The following is a 24,434-nucleotide window of genomic DNA, read 5'->3' on the forward strand; positions in this document are numbered from 1 at the left end:
TGTCGTTAAAGTCGTAAAATAAAAAAATAGGATCTTTTTTTCTTACGAGAGGTGTTTTTATATAATCTACTGAACCCTACACTGCGCGTGGCCTGACGCTTGAGGTTTTTTTCATTTGTCTTATCAATGACAAGTTAGCGCTTGAGTGCGGTCACACCTGCAGGGTTACTAACAGTGACGATACAGTCTAAGAAGGAAGCGGAAACTTGAAAGAGCTACAAGATTGCCTTTGCTGACGCTCCTTCCATGGACGCACACAAACGTGCTTGAACTTACCACTACAACCGTAGTCAAACCATCTTCCGAAAATAACTTAAGCCCGATTTATATTAACTTATTATACACATGGCCTGTGTTACTCGGTGAAAATGTAGCTTTTGAATAGTAAAGGAATTAAAAAAAAATTGGTCGAGTAGTAGTAGTAGTGATTTAAATAATAACAATCAAACAAATAACAACAAATCAAATCTTTTATACTACTTACGTACTAAAACTGAGTACGACACATTTGCACAGTAGGTATAGGTATTTAGTTTCTTTCTTTTGTTGTCATATTTACACTAGGTTACGTATACGAGTTATAAAAGTAAAAAATCACCCAACATCATCATCACAAACCATCTGCAGACTAATTCACTAACTTTGACGTATGTTAGTTGACATATTACTTAAACAAAATCGAGATTCTATGTAACAAACGTCATCCAGTGCCTACTTTACTATATTTTTTGGCAACCGTTCGTTGTTATCGTGCAGTAGGTTGATGTGATTTCTCAGTCGATTTGATGTTTATTTTAATAAGTTGTTAATAAAGACCAAATTAGTGGATAAGCCTGTAGACCTCCAGAGCTAGCCTACTAAGACTGCCGATTTCATCATATATTTATATACTACATTTACTATACATAATACATATACAGTCTAATATCGGCTGATAGTAATCATGAAGATGATGATTAATATTTTTTAATGAAACAATTTAATCTTTGCAGTTCTCCATGCTATTGCTTGGAGTGGTTACAGTGAAGAGTCAGATACATGAAAACCAACATCAGAAACGTCATATTTTCATCAATAACTTTCATAATATCCCGAAACAGAAATATAGTCGCCCCGAATCGGTATTTGCAAATCCGTACAATTTTAATAAAATATCATTCCCAATATATGAAGATATAAACCTATTTGGATCTGATTCTTTGAATGATGATAACCCGGAAAATGTTGGACATAGTTATTTACATGGATATAGGCAAAGAGGACATATTATACCTAATTACGGAGGAGAATCAGACTCCTTTCATTTGCCTTTTAGTAATTTTCATAACACAGACACTACTTATGGACAAGGAGAAAATGATGTACATGATTTTAATAGAGAATCTGGATATATACATGCAAATAATGGTTATGAGGCAGACGCAACATACAGACAAGGAGGACATAAAGTACCAGATTTTCTAAAAAGTTGGTTCGAATACTATAATGAGGCAATAAAAAATCTGCATATCATCCACGATACTCGCGGAATAATTAACAAATTTCATGGACATACTAACAGGCTCCGTGAAGATTTTTTTGATGCACTTGTAAATGGAGCTGATAAGCTTTCGACGCAGAATAAATATATTGACGTGGCAACAAAATCCTTACCAAATTTATCAATATCGCAAAATAATCGTCAACAAAAAAGAGACTTCCTACACAGAGGACAGGAGAATACAGCCTCAAGTATTAACGGTGAAAATAGACTATCTAACCAATATAATGATCGCATCGTATTTCCCGAGGATACAAATAAAATGCATTTATTAAATAATAATCCCAAAAAATTGCAATCACAACGAATTAGACAGCATCCCAATGTTTACAATACGTTTATGCCGCCTGAAAACAAATATTCAAGTACGAGCAATTCTGGCCATTTATACTTACCTGGCATATCAGCTAACTATGGAGATAATGTTTTTAAACCGGACAGTATACAAGCCAACAATCGTGATCAAACATATATAAGTAACAATTTTAAAGCAAGCAATGATGAGAATTTTTTTTTCAAACATCTAACTCTTGAAGATCATAATCGTAATGATTTTTCCGTATCAAAATTTACACCAAACTACCAAAGTGACCATGTTGTTCAAGGTTACATATCAAGTACTTCTACAGCTAACGAAGCTGGTCAACGTTCAGGTAACGCTAAAACCAATAAATTTGAGCAAGGTCATAATTTTTTGAGTTCTGGAGCTAATTATGCCAGTCAAAACAATGTATATAGCAAACCTTATGAAAACAAATTTGGTTCTGTGTACAAACCAAGGGTTTCTGACTTAGGTTATGTATTAGACATAGAAAATTCTAATCATATTTACGAAACTGATATTTCTGGAGCTAACAATGCAGTCCCTATTGATAAACATGATAATTTTAAAAGTGCAAATAATCGTGAAGAACATAATGGTAGTGAAATTTATATTCCAAGCATTAATAATGATAACTACAGTTATGGACAAGTTGGTCGAGATTATGTATTTAGCAAGGCAGGTCAAGCTTTTGTTACCACTAACACAAACAATATTGAAAAAGTACAACAAAATAACAATTATCGAGCTGTAAATGCTGGTAAAGTGAATGTTTCTGGTAGAAATGATATGAACACTTTTGGTTCTATTTACGTACCAAACCATTTTAATCATAAAGATGCTGGCCAACATTATCTTATTGGTAACTTGGATACGAACACGTTTAGACAAGGTCATACAGCTAATAATTCAAGCCATGTTTCTCACACAGATAGTAATCTGGACCAAGCTAACGTATATCGCAATTTAAAAACAACGATTAATAGCAAATTTACCCAAATTGGCAATTCTGAAGATCATAATCCAAGTTATATTTCCGTTTCAAGCAATAATAAAGCAAACTGCCATGAAGACCATGTTGGTGAAGGGCATGTATCTCTCAAGACTGATGAAAGTTTAAGCAACATTAAAAGTAACATGTCAGAGCCAGTTAACAAAAATAAAAGTTCTAAAGCTCTTAATGCTGGACAAACGAATGTACACAAACATAATTATTTTCCTGCTTACATTTCTAATAATAACGGTATTCGCCAAGGTTATGCATTTAGTCATTTAGAGACAAACAAACCTGGTAGCACTGGCCATGATTACTTATCTTGGGTCAATGGAGCTAATAATGCAGGTCATGTTTCGGAAATAGAGAGTAGTAAAGCTAAGAAATTTAATGAAATTTACGAACAAGGCAAATTAATAACGACGAATGAAAATAATCAAATTAACAATTTTGGAAACACAGAAGAACATAGCTATAGTAAGAGTGTTCCTGGCATTTCTGATAACAAAGACGATGGCCAATATTATGTGTTTGGTCACTTGGATACCAACACTTATGGTCACGATAGTCGATCTGGAGTTTCTGAAGTCAACAATGCAGCCCACGCTTCAGGAATCGACATTAAAGAAGGCACTAAATCTGATCACATTTACGTACTAAATAATTCAAAACCTATAAGTAATGGTCATGTAAACACGTTTAACAACTCTCAAGATCATAATGATAGTGATGTTTACATTTCAAGCAATACTGGAGAAAATAAACATAATCATCGTGTTGGTCAAGGACTCGTTTTTGGTGCCTATGTAACTACCAAGGCTGGTCTAAGTTTTGGTAACATCAATACCAATTTGTATGAACAAGTTTACAAAGATAGCAATTCTCGAGCTATTAACGCTGGCCAAGTTAATGTATACGGCGATAATAATTCAAAAAATTCAAGACCCACTTATGTTTCTGGAATTTCTGACAATAATGATGTTGGCAAAAGTGATTTATTTGGTCACTGGAATACGTCCAATTCGGGTAACATTTACGTCTCTGGAGTTAGTAAACTCAACAATACAGCTCATGATTCTGTCACTGACGTTACCAAAGCTAGTCAGAGTTTCCGTAACAATAAAACCTATTTGTCTGAGCAAATACACAAAAATATCGATTATGGAGCTAATAATGCTGGAAAAGTAAATGTATTTCATAAAAATGAAGCAATAAAATCTGCCCCCTCTTATGTTCCTGGAATTTCTGTCAGTAACGATGTTGGCAAAGACTATGTGTTTGGTCACTTGAATACGAGCAATTCTGACGTCAACAATGGAGCCCACACTTCTGACATCGACATTGAAGAAGGCACCAAATCAAAACCAATTAATTTACAATATAATTCTAAAATAACAAGTGATTGTCATGTAAACACGTTCAAAAATTATCACAATCATATTCATAGTGATGTTTCCATCTCAAGAAATACTGAAGAAAACAACTATGGCGATAGACTTGGTCTAAGAGTCGTTCCCGGTGCTTATGAAGTTATCACGCCCGGTCAAAATTTTGCCAACACTAAAACCAACTTGTCTGAGCAAGTTTACAATGATAGCGATTATGAAGCTATTTTTGCTGGCAAAGTATTTCAAAATAATTCAGCCATAAAATCTGTTCCCGCTTATGTTCCTGGAATTTCCGACAGTGAAGACGTTGGCCAAAATAATTTATTTGGTCACTTGAACACAACCAACTCTGGTAATATTTACGTCTCTGGAGATACCGACAGTAAAGAAACCACCAAACCTGATAAAGTTGACGTACAAAACAAATCTAACATCACAAGTAATAGTCACGTACATGCTTTTGACAACTCTCAAGATCATAATTATCGTAGTAATAGTTCCCTTTCAAGCAATGCTCAAGATAACATCCATGGTAATCGTGTTAGACAACGACTTGTTTTCGGTGCTTCAGTAGCTCCCACGGCTGGTCAAAATTTTATTAACGCTAAAACCAACTTGTCTGAGCAAGTTTACAAAGATAGCGATTCTGGAGCTGTTTTTGTTGGAAAAGTATTTCAAAATAATGAAGCCATAAAATCTGTTCCCGTTTATGTTCCTGGAATTTCTGACAATAACGATGTTGGCCAAGATTATTTATTTGGTCATTTGAACACAACCAACTCTGGTAATATTTACGTCTCTGGAGTTACTGAAGTCAACAATACAGCTTACGATTCTGTCATTGACATTACCGAGGCTAGTCAGACTTTCAGTAACAATAAAACCGATTTGTCTGAGCAAGTATACAAAGATAGTGTTTCTGGGGCTAATAATGCTGGTAAAGAAAACGTATTTCATAATAATGATAGCGATTCTGGAGCCATTAATGCTGGCAAAGTATTTCAAAATAATGAAGCCATAAAATCTGTTCCCTCTTACGTCCCTGGTATTTCTGACAATAAAGATGTTGGCCAAGATTATGTGTCTAGTCACTTGAATACAACCAGTTCTGGTAACATTTACGTCTCTGGAGTTTCTGAAGTCGACAATGCAGCCCACGCTTTTGACACCGACAGTACAGAAACCACCAAACCTGATAAAGTTGACGTACAAAACAAATCTAACATCACAAGTAATAGTCACGTACATGCTTTTGACAACTCTCAAGATCATAATTATCGTAGTGATAGTTCCGTTTCAAGCAATGCTCAAGATAACATCCATGGTAATAGTGTTAGACAAGAACTCGTTTCCGGTGCTTCAGTAGCTCCCACGGCTGGTTATAATTTTATTAACGCTAAAACCAATTTGTCTGAGCAACTTTACAAATATAGCGATTCTGGAGCTGTTAATGCTGGCACAATATTTCAAAATAAAGAAGCCATAAAATCTGTTCCCTCTTACGTTCCTGAAATTACTGACAATAAAGATATTGGCCAAGATTATGTGTCTGGTCACTTGAATACGACTGACTCTGGCAACATTTACGTCTCTGGAGTTTCTGAAGTCGACATTGTAGCCCACGCTTTTGAAACCGACAGTACAGAGACCACCAAACCTGATAAAGTTGACGTACAAAACAAATCTAAATTTACAAATGATAGGCACGTACATACGCTCAACAACTCTCAAGATCATAATAATCGTAGTGATAGTTACGTTTCAAGCAACGCTGAAGAAAACATCTATGGTAATCGTGTTAGACAAGGACTCGTTTCCGGTCCTTATGTAGCTCCCACGGCTGGTCAAAATTTTATTAACGCTAAAACCAACTTGTCTGAGCAAGTTTACAAACATAGCGATTCTGGAGCTGATTTTGCTGGAAATTTATCTCAAAATAATGAAGTCATAATATCTGTTCCCGTTTATGTTCCTGGAATTTCTGATAACAACGATGTTGGCCAAGATTATTTATTTGGTCACTTGAACACAGCCAACTCTGGTAACATTTACTTCTCTGGAGTTACTGAAGTCAACAATACTGTCATTGACATTACTAATGCTAGTCAGACTTTCAGTAACAATAAAACCGATTTGTCTGAGCAAGTATACAAAGATAGTGTTTCTGGGGCTAATAATGCTGGTAAAGAAAACGTATTTCATAATAATGATAGCGATTCTGGAGCCATTAATGCTGGCAAAGTATTTCAAAATAATGAAGCCATAAAATCTGTTCCCTCTTACGTCCCTGGTATTTCTGACAATAAAGATGTTGGGCGAGATTATGTGTCTGGTTACTTAAATACGACTAACTCTGGCAACATTTATCTTTCTGGAGTTTCTGAAGTCGACATTGCAGCCCACGCTTTTGACAGTTCTGAAACCACCAAACCTGATAAAGTTGATGTACAAAACAAATCTAAAATCACTAATGATAGGCACGTACATGCGTTCAACAACTCTCAAGATCATAATAATCGTAGTGATAGTTACGTTTCAAGCAACGCTGAAGAAAACATCTATGGTAATCGTGTTAGACAAGGACTCGTTTCCGGTGCTTATGTAGCTCCCACGGCTGGTCAAAATTTTATTAACACTAAAACCAACTTGTCTGAGCAAGTTTACAAAGATAGCGATTCTGGAGCTGCTTTTGCTGGAAATGTATCTCAAAATAATGAAGCCGTAATATCTGTTCCCGTTTATGTTCCTGGAATTTCTGACAATAACGATGTTGGTCAAGATTATTTATTTGGTCACTTGAACACAACCAACTCTGGTAATATTTACGTCTCTGGAGTTACTAAAGTCAACAATACAGCTTACGATTCTGTTATTGACATTACCAAGGCTAGTCAGACTTTCAGTAACAATAAAACCGATATGTCTGAGCAAGTATACAAAGATAGCGTTTCTGAGGCTAATAACGCTGGTAAAGAAAACGTATTTCATAATAATGATAGCGATTCTGGAGCTATTAATGCTGGCAAAGTATTTCAAAATAATGAAGCCATAAAATCTGTTCCCTTTTACGTCCCTGGTATTTCAGACAATAAAGATGTTGGCCAAGATTATGTGTCTAGTCACTTGAATACAACCAGTTCTGGTAACATTTACGTCTCTGGAGTTTCTGAAGTCGACAATGCAGCCCACGCTTTTGACACCGACAGTACAGAAACCACCAAACCTGATAAAGTTGACGTACAAAACAAATCTAACATCACAAGTAATAGTCACGTACATGCTTTTGACAACTCTCAAGATCATAATTATCGTAGTGATAGTTCCGTTTCAAGCAATGCTCAAGATAACATCCATGGTAATAGTGTTAGACAAGAACTCGTTTCCGGTGCTTCAGTAGCTCCCACGGCTGGTTATAATTTTATTAACGCTAAAACCAATTTGTCTGAGCAACTTTACAAATATAGCGATTCTGGAGCTGTTAATGCTGGCACAATATTTCAAAATAAAGAAGCCATAAAATCTGTTCCCTCTTACGTTCCTGAAATTACTGACAATAAAGATATTGGCCAAGATTATGTGTCTGGTCACTTGAATACGACTGACTCTGGCAACATTTACGTCTCTGGAGTTTCTGAAGTCGACATTGTAGCCCACGCTTTTGAAACCGACAGTACTGAAACCACCAAACCTGATAAAGTTGACGTACAAAACAAATCTAAAATCACTAGTGATAGGCACGTACATGCGTTCAACAACTCTCAAGATCATAATAATCGTAGTGACAGTTACGTTTCAAGCAATGTTGAAGAAAACGTCTATGCTAATCGTGTTAGACAAGGACTCGTTTCCGGTGCTTATGTAGCTCCCATGGCTGGTCAAAATTTTATTAACGCTAAAACCAACTTGTCTGAGCAAGTTTACAAAGATAGCGGTTCTGGAGCTGTTTTTGCTGGAAAAGTATCTCAAAATAATGAAGCCATAAAATCTGTTCCCGTTTATGTTCCTGGAATTTCTGACAATAACGATGTTGGCCAAGATTTTTTATTTGGTCATTTGAACACAACCAACTCTGGTAACATTTACTTCTCTGGAGTTACTGAAGTTAACAATACTGTCATTGACATTACTTACGCTAGTCAGACTTTCAGTAACAATAAAACCGATTTGTCTGAGCAAGTATACAAAGATAGCGTTTCTGGGGCTAATAATGCTGGTAAAGTAAACGTATTTCATAATAATGATAGCGATTCTGGAGCTATTAATGCTGGCAAAGTATTTCAAAATAATGAAGCCATAAAATCTGTTCCCTCTTACGTCCCTGGTATTTCTGACAATAAAGATGTTGGCCAAGATTATTTGTCTGGTCACTTGAATACAACCAATTCTGGTAACATTTACATCTCTGGATTTTCTGAAGTCGACATTGCAGCCCACGCTTTTGACACCGACAGTACAGAAAACACCAAACCTGATAAAGATGACGTACAAAACAAATCTAAAATCACAAGCTATAGTCACGTACATGCGTTCAACAACTCTCTAGATCATAATAATCGTAGTGATAGTTACGATTCAAGTAATTCTGAAGAAAACATCCACGATGATCGTATTAATGAAGGACTCATTTCCGGTTCTTATGTAGCTACTACGAATAGTAATAATTTCGGTAACACTAAAACCAATTTGTCTGAGCAAGTTTACAAAGATAGCGATACTGAAGCAGTAAATAATGGTAATTTAAATATATTTCAAAATAATGAAACTATAAAATCTGTTTCTGCTTATGCTCCTGGCACTTCTGATAATAACAGTACAGATTTCGTGATAAATATAACTAATTCTAAAGATTATAGTTCTAATTACTCTTACAAACGTGGCAATACTAACGCCACCAATGATGTGAGGGTACCTGGCAAGTTAGGTGATTTTGTTCCAAGTCAAATTATTTTAACTGGCATTACTGATGCTGCCAACAACACTAATCAAGGTTACGTTTTAAACGAACCTGTAAATGGTCAAGTTACAGATTCAAAGAATTCTGAAACTAAGAATGTACGTGAAGGGTTTTATGAAAGTAACACTAATAAAGATAAAAAAATTACTGGAACCAAGAGACTAGGGCAAGTATACGAATCTGAAAACTCAGAAGCTAACTATATTGAAAGACAGCATACAACTGGAGTTTGTCAAGCTAATTTACAGAAAGATTCTGGAAATAAGAATGCTAGTGAAGTTAAATTAAAAAATAGTGCTGAAGCTAACAAAACTGTTCAGATATTTGAAAACTTAAATAACTCTCGGCAACTAATTGATTCTGACCATTTAGAACCTAAAAATACTAACAAGGTATACATATCTAACAATAACGACGCTACGAATGATGACAAACTGTACATATCAAGTATTATTATTAAAACAAATACCAATGGTTATAATGTTGGTCAAAATAACCTTCCTAATTCGAAATCGTTATTAAACGACGGTCACGTTTATCCACATACAGATCGTAAATTATCTGATCAAGTTTACAGACCAGAAGATTTTGGAGACAACGATGCTGGTCTCATTAATGAACAAAGTGGCTTTGTAACAAATAGCCCCGGTAAAGTTTACGTATCTAGTAATTCAGGAACTAATTATGGCAGTGAAAACTATATACTTGGTAATACTTTAGTGGACTATGTTGGCCATAGTAACTTACCTAGTAATTCTGGAGCTATGGATGCTGGAATTTTATACACAAATGCTAATACTGAAGCCAGCAGTTCTGGTCAATTCAATCCACTTACTAGTCGAGTCACAATACCGGAAAATTCAAAGGTTGGCAATCATAATCAAGTAAATATACCTGGTAATGCAGGTGCAAATAATCTTGGCCAAGTTTATCTTCTTGGAAACACCAACGCCAACAATCCCAATCAAGTCTATATACCTGGTAATTATGCAGCTACCAATTCACGTCCAGTTTATTTACAGAGCAATACTAACGCTAACTCTGCTCAAGGTTACATTCCTGGCTATTTTGGAGTTAACAATCCTCGACAAGTTTATGTACCTGGCACTCTTGGTATATTAAGTTCTGCTCAAGCTTTTACTGCTGACAATTCTGGAGCAAACACTCACAATCCAATATTCGTACCCGCTACTTCGGGAATTAACAATTCAGGTCAGTTTTACGTACCTAAGAACGTTCCAATTTCCGCGGGTCAGTCATCAACTAATAGTGGATATTATAAAGTAACGCAATTGAATAGTGGACCTCACGAGTATGTATCCGCTAACCGACTGACCCCACAATGGTATAAATATGCAAACTAATAAAGATCATTAGAATTATCTATAAAATTATAAAATTATTAATATATGGATGAGCAATGCAGAAAATTATCAGGTATTCGTATTATAACATAGTACATTATGATATAAGTGCGGTAAGTTGAAAATCACAGCCGAGGCGATATTGCAAGCTCGAGCCGAAGGCGAGAGCTATAGTAAGGAAGCAGAGGCTGTAATTGAAGCGCACGTATGTCATACGACGTTTTATAACACATTTGCGAGGAAACACACTTTTTGAAAATGAATTTGCGTCTTTCCATTTTCCATATGATGACATTTTAATGCGCTTGTAATTTTTGCACAGATTTAAAAAAGTACCGTTCGTTTTTAGGCGAATGATAAAGGTTTTATATTATATTACAGCACATGTGCGTTTTACTTTATATTACGGCACATACGTGCGTAATGAGCTACATTACAATATTGAAATTGGTGAAATAAGAGATACGAGTACTTTTCGAGCAAATTTGTTATCAAAATAGTTGTGCCATATGACTTGAAATTCTAGAAAGCCATGTCAAAAAAGATTCGATATTAATATCGTTGAAAAAATGGAAAGTGTTGAGCACAATGGAAATGAAGCATCCAATAACCATTCGATTTTTTTTAAATCAAATGGTGCATATGTTGCAAAAAAAACATTTGGAATTGGGCATGCATAATCTTAAATTCTCGAGAGAGTGTGGCACTAATTAACTGACCTCTGAAAAAATGTAACTTTAACAATTTAATGTTAAAATTAGTTAAATTTATTTGCAAATAACATACCTAACTAAATAAATACAAAAAGATTTTCGAGAGCTGTTCATGTGTAGATTTTGACAGAACCGATAGGTGAGATTGTAATCAAGGGCTAACTTGCTAATAAAAACAAAAATCTCAAATGGATATTGGTAAAAAACCTTTTTCTCGCAATTATGTAATGATTTATTTATTTTGCTATCATCCGCGAAAAGTCGACGAACCCATGCAACAACGTCACCCAGGTCCGACAAAATACTCTCTACGTAAGTTTCACCCCGAAACCGGAGCATCCTTAGGAGATGTTGACTCTACAACGTGCAATTGCAAAGTTTCTTTTTCTCGCATTTTAGCTTGTATTTAGTACTTTTTTATTTGTTAGTATTTATGTGTTAAAATGGCCAGTGTTGAGCATATCCACTATATTCATATTGAGGGGTGTTTTTTTTTTTTATAGTAGACCCCAAAATAATTATAATATCTATGGTATTTAGATCTTTAAGTAATTTATTCTAGGATTTTAAGTAATTTGTGTTTGTACTTAGTTTGTAGGCTTGACAATGTTAATCAGATTTTAACAATATTATTCTATGCCGAATGTAGTCACAGATTGTAATTAGGTAATTTTAGCGTATTAATAAGTATATTACTTAATAGTTGTTAGAAAATATAATTATCATTTGTACATAATAATTAAATTTTTTATAAAATACAGTATATTTGTTTTGATTGTCATCATTGTTTCGTCATTACATAGTAGGTACTCGTAGTAGTAGAAAAGTACTACCTTTTATTACGAGTTCCTATTAGTATAGAGCACGGGTGGTATTTACATTCATTATTTATATTATTATAATAAGGAGGTATTTCGACAGTGATAAATAGTACAAATAAAAGGGTAGTTGATGATTTGAGTTCATTGTTAGGCAGCGTGAACTCCGTCACGCTTCTAGTCACGTTAGTGATTTTGTGCAATAATGTTTCGTGATATAATTCATTATCATCATCATTATAAACCCATATTCGGCTCACTGCTGAGCTCGAGTCTCCTCTCAGAATGAAAGGGGTTAGGCCATTAGTCCACCACGCTGCCCAATGTGGATTGGCAGACTTCACACACGCAGATAATTAAGAAAATTCTCTGGTATGCAGGTTTCCTCACGACGTTTTCCTTCACCGTTTGAGACACGTGATATTTAATTTCTTAAAATACACATAACTGCAAAGTTGAAGGTGTATGCCCCGGACCGGATTCGAACCGGAAACCTCCGGAATCGGAGGGAGAGGTCATATTCACTGGGCTATTTCGGCTTTTTTATGTGATATAATTATTGATCATAAATTGTTTACTGTGGACGTAGAGAACATGTCGGGCAGAGGAGGTGAATGTTAATGCATTCTAAATGGATCCCATAAACTTAACCCAAGATCACACGTCCTGAGACCTACTCGAGGTGTTTCCTCTAACACAAAATGAGGGTACATTATCTGTCGCTACCCGTCATGTTATTCTTATTTCTGCCGTCAAGCTGCATCGCTGTGCGGTCTGAAGAGCATGGCCGTTGTAATTACAGACACGTGAGACAAGACGAAGATACTCGGCCGGTATTTTGTCAGAATTCTTTCTTGCATGATCTGCCAAGTGTTGCTCTGTTAAAGTTGTTTAATGGGCCGATGGACGATGGGCCATCTTCTTGGTCCGTCTTATTTTTTCATTATATAAAAAAATACATTAGACAGTCGAATTATAGACAATACGTTGGTTAGGAATAAGAATATTGATTAAATAAGCGTCCATAAGCGACTGAGACTATTTAGGTGAATAAATAAAACTGTTAATTCAGATTAAAACGTGTTTATTGGATTTGATTCAAAATTCAAAATCAGCAGAAACAAACTTACACAATAAAATTGAGTTACTTTTTATGAATAATATATTCTGCAAAGGCTTACAAATTAAATATAATTATAAATAATAAAAATAAAAAATAATCCTAAACTCCTACTTATAGTTGCCATATGTAACTGTTGCCACAGCATCGCTTTTTTCGGTGTGAAAGGTATGTTCTTAGTAAAATAACAGTAATGATACTCATATGTCTTGAAATCGAATACAATACAATGGAAAATACGATGGAAGGTAAATCTTATCATTGATAACAAATGTGGATTGTACGGCTACAGTAGTAAGTAGGACTTTTATGAAAGACCTTATCCCGTTTACTTTGCTTGTGTGTATAGCATTGTAATTACTTGGTACACATAACACTTAGTAGAACCAACGCAAGAGAGTATTGTAGGCGAAGTTCTTGATGCACTTCAAAATGTTGTTCTGCTATAAACAATGATTTTCCACTAGGCGGCCTATTCACTAATTTGATCTTTATTAAAAATCTTTAGACATCAAATCAACTGATAAATTTCATCTAAGGTAGTTGATTTCTCAGTTTATATATGATATTCACGATAGGTTGTCAATAGGCATCGGATGACATAACATAAAATCTCAATTTCGTGAATGTCAATTATTATACGTACGTAAGTTAGTGAATTAGCCTGCAGGTTCGACATATGCTTTGTCCTTGACTTGTCTAGGTCGGTGTAAGTACTCGTATATTATTAAAACTTTACCTTTGCAGAATATTTGACAAGAACAATCCTAGCAAAATTGTTAGGCTTCAAAAGCGTATTGAATTTCAAAGTTGTACTTAGATACATTAAGAGACAATTTTATAAACCTACCGGATTTTAATATAATAATAATAATATAATAAAAGCATTTATATCTAGTCACCTATCACAACATGAAAAGGCAATTTATATATTTGGACCATTCGCTTGCCAAAGATAAAACGCGAAATTACAAAACATCCTAATATCTATGCTGGACTTAAGTCATTTGGAAAGGTTATTAGTAGTAATACCTCGATTTATAAGTACGTCATATTTCATTATATGAAATGTCTAAAACGAAAGCATTTTAACTGTGGAAATCATAGGCGTTGTGGCCTGACGTCGTGACGCCCCCAGGGATCGTTTATCGTGTTGAATTCAAACTCTATGCGTTTAAAAATTCAACAGTCAGCGGGTGAATGGTACCCTGGGGGTGCCCATGCAACGTTTATGAATTCCACTGTATATCTATTTTAAGCAATGAAATGTGGCAAATATAAACACTGAAATCAATAGACGTTTTGACAAAATAGTTTTGGAATTTCACATTATTGATTTAGAATGACGTACATTCGTGGTATTACACTATAAAAAGAGACACCCTGTGTTATGGCCTAAGCTTAAAGGAAAGCTGGCAGGTTTGACCAAAAGTTGGTAAAAGATTATTTTATTAAGATTCAGGTGGAATTACGTTGAGTAATGAGATTTTTACTTTACGTAGACATCTATGTTTTCAAAATGTTGATAAAAATTGGTCAATTTTAAATTAATCGGAGATTTACATGCAAGTATGAACATTTCATTACGATTATAACTTTTATTTTTAATTTTGATTTCGATTTTGTATCTATACTTACACCATCAGTTTCTTTATGTTACAGATGCACAAAACTTATTGGAAAGTGTAAACTATTACACTTATTTATTGTGGATTGACAAACAGTCACACTTGCATATATCTCTTCGTAAATTAACGCCTGCATTAAGCAATATAAGAGCAAATATTCAAATCGAAATTGCTCTTAGGCGTTCTTTAATTTATTTAAGTACCTATTATGTAAAATTCCTATTTAATAAAATTTTAAACGTTTTTATGACTTCCGTTAAGCCAATATAAACTTTATATTTATATTTTTGAAAATGATTATAATTTCATTATAAATCACAGGACAGTGTTTTATCTCATCTTTTAAACTAAATATTTACATTATCGGATCGATCGTAAAGAATGTTTATATTTTGTCTAAGGAGTCATAATCCGAAAACTAACGATTAAAATTCTTACTTTTTCATAAAATTTGGACAGAGCCATTTTCGATGTAATTTCCAGGAACTACAAATTGGGTACGAAATGACTTTTAAAACAGATATTTAAAATGTTTTCTTCATCAAATTCATAATTATTAAACGGAGGGTAGTATTATTACTTTCCTATGACTAATATTATTTACAATATTTCTTATGATAAAATATTATTTGAGCATTTAAAGTATGAATTCATAATTAAGTATATAAAAATAAATTTCTTAATGTAATATACATATATTTTTTTTTAATTTTTAAAATTAAGTAAAATACAGTAAGTAATAACTACACAAAATAACGTTATGTAATATCAAATAATGATTTAATCACATTTGTGCCATAACTTGAACGAAAATTTAATAAACTTTGACATATAAAAACTGTGTAGGTAAAGTCTATTCATAATATTATTATAAATACAATTGAAGTTTTTCTAAAATATCTAAAGATAATTCAAATAATTCCTTGATAAAAATTAAGTGCAATTTATTACCATAATAATTTATGAAAAATCGTGAAAAATTTGAGAGTTATGTACAGTTGCAATAGACTAGACATTTCAAAAGAGAAATATATCAAGAATTAGAAAAATCACATTCTAACTATACGATTCACTATAAAAATATCATTTCAGTAACTGCCTTCTTGCACTAATACATTCTAAGGCTGACTGCATTAATCATTTGGGTTCAGTAATTAAAAAAAATATATAAAAATCATGTTCCTACCTTTTGTGCTTATTTCGTATTAGCACTCTTATTTCGTAAATTAATTTGTATTTATTTGCGATAGGCAATTTATAGTTTTAATCTGCCTTATTAATAGAGAACCCTTTGTGATATGAAAATGCAATTATACATAAATATTTTTAAAGGTCTTAAGCAAGTCAACCTTGGAACAAGCACATGCATTCCCCTTATGTTAAATACCTCTTCTATATTAATTTTCAGTATGTTATAATATAAGTACTACGCAATAAATTGACTTTAGAGTTTTTAGGAAAATGCTAAGCGGACTTGTAGTTAATTATTAAGTTTCATTTATTAATTAAGTTGTAGCAATGTACTCGTAAATATATCATAAATAAATAAATTCTAGTGAAAAATAAGTAAATATAGCTTTCTGCTCACTATAGTTTGTATGTAAATAAATGTTTTTGTTAGTAAAGTAAACCTTAAACAAAATCACTAACCAAAATAACAGAACTTAACTTCTGCAGAAAACACAAAATATCACAAAATCTTCTGTGGCGCAGTTGTTTTATAATATTGTTACGGAGAACTCTATTACTAAAAACATAGGGTTCATAATCGCTCGCCCATGTCGGGTTGTTTACCATTTGAGATAAGAAAGGTTTATGACCTTGTTTACGCCGAATTTCGTAGAACGTCTTCGGCGTACACGTGTTAGGCATTCCAAGAATAATCTAGAAATCGTTGTGGCTGGTATAAATACGCGTCGGACCGAACGATATAGTTTTCCGAACGATAGAGTTTCGAGTCACCAGGTGTTTTCAAATCCTCGAACCCTAGTCCGTAACAATACCTAATAATAAGAATCAATCTGGAGTTCTGGGATTCAATATTTCGGCTATGGATGATTACCGCACTATGGGCAAAGACCACGGTAGGTGGCGCCATGGTGTGAGCGTTTACGTTCAGAGTTACAAAGCAACTACGCCAAAGAAGTAAAGTGTAGAGTGATAACGATTACTAAACAATGCATACAGTTCACACCAATTTTGTCCGGTTTTTGAATATCTGTAGTAGGTAGTTAAATATATTTTACATTGCTGGTTATTATGGTCTTATTTACAGCTAGATTATTCGCTAAGTCAATGTCTATCAGAGGATAAAGCCGAGCACCTTTAACATGAATTTGATACTCGATAAATTGCATGTATACGTCACCGTTAGATTGTAAAATACTAGTTTATAATCTCACTCGTGAAAGTAACACGTTAAATTGTAATTAGTATTTCCAGTTCACAATATGACGGCAGATTATAATATCACGAGTGAGATTATAAGCTAACGGTATTTTACAATTTAACGGTAACATATACATTGACAATGATGTAAACATTGCCTTTTGCCATGTAAAATACCTTCTACGGAAAACCAGAAAATGTCAAACAATGTAATTTTCTATAAACAACTAATTTAGCAAAAACATAACTTATTTGATGCAAACTGTAAACATGTTTAGCTTTTGCCTTTACACAGTAACAGTATCCAAGTTTGAAACGAACGACAAATCGGTAGACCGGTTGCTAGACTCGACGGAGTCAAGGGGAAGCGCGAGGCGCGGGCGCTCTGCATCACCTTCCCTTGTTCTCCTTCCTGTCTCCATTCTGCTTGTTCTCTTTCTCTTGAGCTTTAGCGTTGGTTTGAGCTTTCGGAGCGTTCTGACTGCTTTGTTCTGGTTTGGTTGACTTCGGGTCCCGTTCTTTAGACTCTTGGACTGATTCCAGCGCTATCTCGAATGACTGCTGCCTGAGAACAGAAAAAAATATTTGGTAAAATTGATATATTGCTATATTTATTTCGTGATTTGCGAGGTGGATCTAATCCCAATATCGCCTTTCGAACAAGGCGGGGAGGTCTGGCCTTCTAGTAGACCTTGTTTTGTACTTTATGAAGGAATATTTACTTTTGCGTTTAAAATTGCAACGATAATATAATTTAACAAGAACACAAATAACTCTGATGTACATACTGGGCAACGGCAGATATTTGATAATTATATTCAACTGCTTAAAAGTGCTGTAATTCGCACCAACCTACACGAGAAATAGCTCGAATGCACGTATTTTGATAGCTGTGTGAATACTACAGCTATCTGGGGCAATTCTTCATCAAAACCATACGTGAACGCTGATTCTACCAGTGACAAGCAGTTAAAGCTTCATTAATCATCATCTTCTTTACCTCAACCCATTTAAGTGGGGTCAGCAAAATATGTCAATCTTCTCCATTCGTGTTCATTACTCGTCAACTCATCATTCACTCCCTTTACGTACTTCCTCTCTCCTCTTCTTCGTCCTCTTTCACACATTCCACCCGTCTCTTCTTTGGCCTTCCTCTCCTTTTGTATTTTTCTACTTGAAAATTTAATATTCTTCTGGTTATATGACTTTCATTCTTCCCCATTACATTTTACTCCTCAATTATCTATCACACATCCATCTTAATTTACGCATTTCGTCCACATGCATTTTTTTACTATCCGTCCCTTTTTCCGCTCAACATTCTGATTCATACAGCAAGACAGGTTTTACAACAGCTTTGTATACTTTACCCTTAACCCAAGAGGCATTCCAGGGTCACAGTACACCTGAGACCTATCGCCATTTCATCCATCCCGCATGCATCTACTTTTTACGTCTCGGTCCATACTGCCGTCGTTTTGAAAAAGGGACCGAGGTACCGAAAATCGGAGCAAGCTACGAGCTTGGTTTAAATGGAGGAGGCAATTTTGGAGGATTGGAATGTGCCACCGAAGTCCAAGAACAAATATTTAATATTCGTTTGGCTGATTCGTAGGCTAATACTTTCCAATTTCTCCAGCCATTTTTCCTATCTGCTCTGTACCTCAGATGCGTTTTCTCGGACAAGAATAATACCATCGGCGAATAGCATGTACTAAGGTTAACGCTTCAACTATATCGTTCAATTATGAGCAGAGACAGTAGACTATGGAGAACCACAAGCATTAGCAGCAGAACCACAGTGACCATTCCAAGATTTCTAAGCTATTTAATCAGTCATGAGGTTTGCAATTACATACTTGTCAGTGAGATAGTTCCCGGGGGCTGAGAGGGATCGTCCGGAGCGTGCAAGGTTAGCTCTGCGCGCGGCTCTGTCTGCTCGCGCCGCGTCCTCCGCCGCGCCCGCGTCCGCGCCCGCGCCTGCGCTCGCGTCCGTAGACTCGCGACGAGCGCTGCCTTCGCGACTGCGTAAAAAAGGATTCTGAAACAAGATTTTGAGAAATTTTCATAGGTATATTATCTGCGTCTATGGCCTCTACCTGACAGCAGTTCTTATGGCGGTAGTAGCTTGTTTTCGCCACAATATAATGCTGTGTATACTAAGTGTTTGTCGATAGACAGGTCGATCCCTGACTGCTGGACTATAGTTGTAACTTTGGACTATTGTTGTACGCACCCCCAACACAGTCTTTTGCGACTGGTTGAACAGAAACGGGAATATTGGTCATATTTAAAAAGATTACCTGAAAGCTATGTTTCTTGAGCATTGTCTTGATGAGTATGAGTGTGGACAGGTTGGGGATGGAGGTGACGACGCGCGCCATGTCCTCGTCCGTCACCTCCACCAGGCGGCAGTTCTCCTCCTCCGACGGCAGCGGCTCCTTGCCGCCGAGGGTCAACCACTCGTGTTCCTGCAGACAAATGGACTTTGAGCCAAATATACCTTCATTTATGGAGACTGAATTTGTTTTTATTCTTTAAAAGTTATGCCTTGACTACAATCTTACCACTTTATGGTATGTGATGATGCAATCTAAGATGAAAGCGGGCTAACTTTTTAGGGGGAGGAGGAAAATCCATACCCTTTACGGTTTCTACACGACATCGTACCGGAACGCTTCATAGCTTGGCAATACGTCTTTGTCGGTAGGATAGGAGCTTCCCACCAGCCAAAAAGGTAGGTTCAAGGATAGAAAGTTTCAGTTTTGGCTTTCGAAGGTGTCAAAGGTCCAGAACTTCAACAGTCCGACTAAATTTTTTAAATTAATTATCATCTACTCGTTGATCTCAACTTTACGACAAAGCGAAAATCAGCTAAACATGCTTATGGTTCGCATTAAGTTTGCCGCATCGGTCAGGTGCAGCCGAGGTCATAGTCTCATAACAGACACATTCTTCTAGATCTCAGGTTCGAACCTGGGACCTACTTAGTAGCTCCTGCGATCTCCAGAACCTTTAATGACGTTGTTTAGTGTACCTATTAAGTTGGATATTTGATGTAAAGAGAATGAGCGCGAAACGTAGCACTTTCCTATAGGTTTATTTAAGTCTTTACAGAAATTCGCACTCGACTAGGCAGCAAATATTGACACAAGTGTGTTCGCTGTGTGTTATCCCCAACACACACATCACGTCCGAGCTGGTACCGTAATGAGCATAAGCAAGTATTTACAAATCCAGGTAAATATAATTATTTCGAGGCCGACCTTCAGATCTGAGCAAACACAGACTGTCCGTCGAATAACCTGCACGATTTGTTTGCTGAATAAATACGTAAATATGAAATGACTGTATTGTGAAAAAGAGGAAAGTTTAATATTTTATAAAAAAATATATAATATACTGTATCTAACAAACATATTTTTCATAATAAAATTCTAAAATCGCAGTACGAGTAGATATTCGATTCAATATACTATGTTTTAATACATTTGACATTGCATGGAGGATCTTGCTACAAATATAAGACTTTATTCAACCCTACGAAGGACTTTGTAGTTTGTACTATTCCGAGACTTCAAGTTGAGACAACTTATGTCCATTTCTAGTACAGTTATTTGTATAGAGATAGTTCAGAACAAGAACTTGCGATAGTAAGTACCTTAAGTATTTCGAAGAGCCAATTGACGTTGGGGGTCCCAACTTCCAAGGAGTTGGAATGACGACCCCGCATCTAAAAGCGCAGTGTTGGTCGATCCCCTCTAAGCGGATATCAAGCGGGTAACAGGGAGCCGCTGGATGCTTATGTCCAGCTGTGGGCGTCCATCGGCTGATATGATTTATGATTATTACCTTAATCTCTTTCATAGTGGCTCTAGTGACGGGGTCCTTGTCCAGCATTCGCGCTAGGAACCTCTTGAGGGACCTGGACAGCTGCGGCCGGGGCGGGAAGGTGAGGGGCTCGGAGAGGATCCGCTTCTGCAGGTCCGTGGACGTGGCGCCGATCCACGGCACCCTGCCCGTCACCATGGCGTACAGGGTCACGCCCAGAGACCAGATATCAGCTGCCTATGGAGCGAAGTATTCATTACTGTACATTTTTCAACATTATCATTCTGTGGCCCGGCCTACAGGGCCTTATTATAGAGATGTTAGGTAATGAGAGAGACGACTTCACGTATTTTCCGAGTCACGGAGGTATAATACAACCAAGTTCACAACTGCACTCTAAGAATGGAATTGACTAGGTAGGTATGCTAGGTTAACATTTGTAGGTAGTCACATAAATTATGTCATCTTTCTGTGTGTGATTAAATGGCGTATGGTAAACCGTGTTGTAACTATTATTTCTCTCTCAATATATCTCAGTGGCGACGAGGATGGGATCGGAGCAGAAGAGAGATCGGATGCCTTATGACTTATGATTTATGACCCGCCTCTCAGAATAAGTACGGGTGGTAGAAGGCTCTGATATGCGCACCGCCTCCCACCCTTGTAGAACTGAGAACGGAGAACACCACTGAGAACGTCGGGATGTGATAATGTCTGCTTTCGCGATCCTTTCACATCCCAAATAGGACGCAGGTGGTTCCGCTGGGTTTTAGTGGGTACTCTGATGTTAGTGAGTCCCACATATCCGGCCGACAGAACTGCGCAACCTAGCGCAGTTCTGTCTGTACATTCTGCGGCCGGGATGCGTAAAAGCATTTCCCATTTCCCAGGAAAAAAAACGAGGAGTTGAGTTGTGTTGAGTTGAATTGAATTGAATTGAAATGGATTGGGCTCAACTCACTTCTCCTATATACTTGTCCGTGGTGGGCACCGCCTCCGGGGCGCGGAAGGCGGGCGTGCCCACGGCGCCGCATAGGCGGCCCGCGCCCGCCAGCTCGCCGCACGCGCCCAGGTCCGCCACCTGCACGCGCCCCTCGCCCATCAGCAGATTCGCGGGCTTGATGTCGCGGTGCGCAATACGCTGGAAGTGCACTGGGGAGAGACAGCAGTTACAGCAGCTATAAATATTGTAAACCAACCCGTATTGTCGGCGTGGTGGGCCCAAACTCCATTTAATAGATGGTTAAGTGAAGTTTGCACAAAATCGGTCGAGGGATTCTTCATTTATCACATTTTTTGTAACAAATGAATTCAGGGGTAGGGTAAGGGTAGGGTGGAGTAAGGTAGGGTTAGAGTAAGGGTAAGCTAAGTAGGGTAGGGGTAGGGTAGGGTAGTGTAGAGTAGGGGTAGGAGTAGGGTAGTGTAGGGTAGGGATAGGGAAGAAGTGCACATACTTAAGTCAAATCAAACATGACCGGGTCCATTATTATCCTATGAGCAGGAAGGCCTGACCATGTATGTCGATCTTATGTCGATTCAAAGCTTCAACAGTTCTAAGGTTACGGAGATGGACTTAAACTTAGCCGTACATTAAATTACGTAAAGTAAAGTTAAAGTCAAAATACATTTATTTAAATTAGGCTTAGTTTACTATTAGATACTTTCGTAACGCCAGGTAAGGAGTTTTACTGTTTCAATAGGTTAGCGGAATTTTTCAATTCCCAATGAATTTTATCATTTATGCACTTGCACGGCACCGCCTTCAAAGTGACTACTATCACTTGGAAGGCGGTGCCGACACAGTGAAGCATTAACTCTTAGGATTTTCAGACGGTTCTTTCCTCGCAGATACGATGTTAATTTTTGTTTTTATTAGTTTATATTTGTGATTTTGAAGTCGGTTGAATTTTTTTGGTAAAAAATATTTTATGCCTTAGTGTTTTAAGATTGTAGCATGGTGTAATAAATGTATTACCTCTTCTGGTATTTTGTTTATTTTCTACCGTTTTATATAGGTGGGTTTTATATAAGTATGTAGGTCATGTTTAAAAAGAAAGACTTCGAAATAGAAACACCGTCGCCTAAAAGATACCTTTTTATATACTCTTGCATCGAAAGTACTAAATCACACGTGACAGGAAACACGGACGACGGTACGGTATTTTTGTGTTGCCTACAATCTTTCTACTCGCATTTCAACTTTTACAATTACGTGTAGGTAAGTATATAATATTGAAAGATATAAAGAAAGTAAGAAAAATGTGTTTATTTCGAAATTATGCCACACATCACAATATCTCCAGTACAATACATCCAGTACACCAGGTCATCCAGGACAATACCCTGCGATGTATTGCATAACCCAGAAAATGGACCCACCTCAGCATATTGCTATGTGACCATTTAAATTAGAACACGTAGCGCTGATTTGGTTAACTTTAATTAAATAAAGAAATATTCTCAACTAGTTAAAGTTACAGCCTGACTGACTGACTGAGTAAAACGTGTTTTTAACCCAATTAATTAATACAAACATAATATTGACAGATTTTTGCGACGAATGTATTATAAAGCTGAAGAGTTTCTTTGTTTGTTTGAACGCGCTGATCTCAGGAACTACTCGTCCGATTTGAAAAATTCTTTCAGTGTTAGATAGCCCATTTATCGAGAAAGGCTTACAGGTTATATAATATCCCAGCATTCCTACGGAAACGGGAACCACGCGGGTGAAACCGCGCGACGTCAGCTAGTAAATTATATACCTAGACTATTTAGATATTCTTATAGATAGGTGTAAAGAATACTTGAGTGTCATCTTAAAGGTTCAAGATTAAAGGTCAGGCGGATGTCATAAATGTGAAGGAGAAACGAGGTTGTGTACTCAGTACTTGAACACAATGTACACATTTTTTAATAAAGAACCCACTTTCATGGGTCCAAATATAGACTAATATTACCTATAGAGAGGTTAAATTATTTTTTGCTTCTTTGTTTGTTAACGAATATGCTCCAAAACTACTGGACCTATTAAAAAATAATTCGCCAATGGAATTGTCAATGTCAGCGATTAACATGAGCTATAGTACTTTAAGACCAATAGGAGCGGAGCATTAATGAAAAATATGATAAAAACGGAAAAGTAAGTCCTTCTGCGAGCTTCCGTTGCGTGGACTGCGTAAATGGTTATAGTTAGGTACGCAAAAATTATGATACAGGAAACGTCGTTTTTTACAAGCTTTTGATGTTGTTGCTTTCAAATTGGACGCAAGGAAACCGAAGTAATCCAAAGAATCGAATTACACGCGGGCGAAGTCGCAGCCGTCATTTATCGCAATGATTAAAATGAAACAAGTGTGATTAAAACATGATCAAAA

The 24,434-nt window shown here is 36.3% G+C and overlaps 1 protein-coding gene across 2 annotated transcripts in view; it reads right to left on the reverse strand.

The window, feature by feature from the left end:
- Nucleotides 1–13,160: 13,160 nt before the first annotated feature.
- LOC112048608 (calcium/calmodulin-dependent protein kinase kinase 1) overlaps nt 13,161–24,434 on the reverse strand; it is a 142,433-nt gene continuing 131,159 nt past the window's right edge. For both annotated transcript variants that reach the window (XM_052882991.1, XM_024086215.2), the window contains 5 exons: nt 22,022–22,212; nt 21,082–21,297; nt 19,533–19,700; nt 19,089–19,270; nt 13,161–17,794 (listed from right to left, as the gene is read on the reverse strand). In XM_052882991.1, coding sequence (XP_052738951.1) covers nt 17,620–17,794; nt 19,089–19,270; nt 19,533–19,700; nt 21,082–21,297; nt 22,022–22,212 — 932 coding nt within the window. In that variant the 3' untranslated portion in view covers nt 13,161–17,619. The remainder of the gene's footprint in view (nt 17,795–19,088; nt 19,271–19,532; nt 19,701–21,081; nt 21,298–22,021; nt 22,213–24,434) is intronic.

Source organism: Bicyclus anynana, chromosome 8, assembly GCF_947172395.1.
Source record: "Bicyclus anynana chromosome 8, ilBicAnyn1.1, whole genome shotgun sequence".
Taxonomy (NCBI): domain Eukaryota; kingdom Metazoa; phylum Arthropoda; class Insecta; order Lepidoptera; family Nymphalidae; genus Bicyclus; species Bicyclus anynana.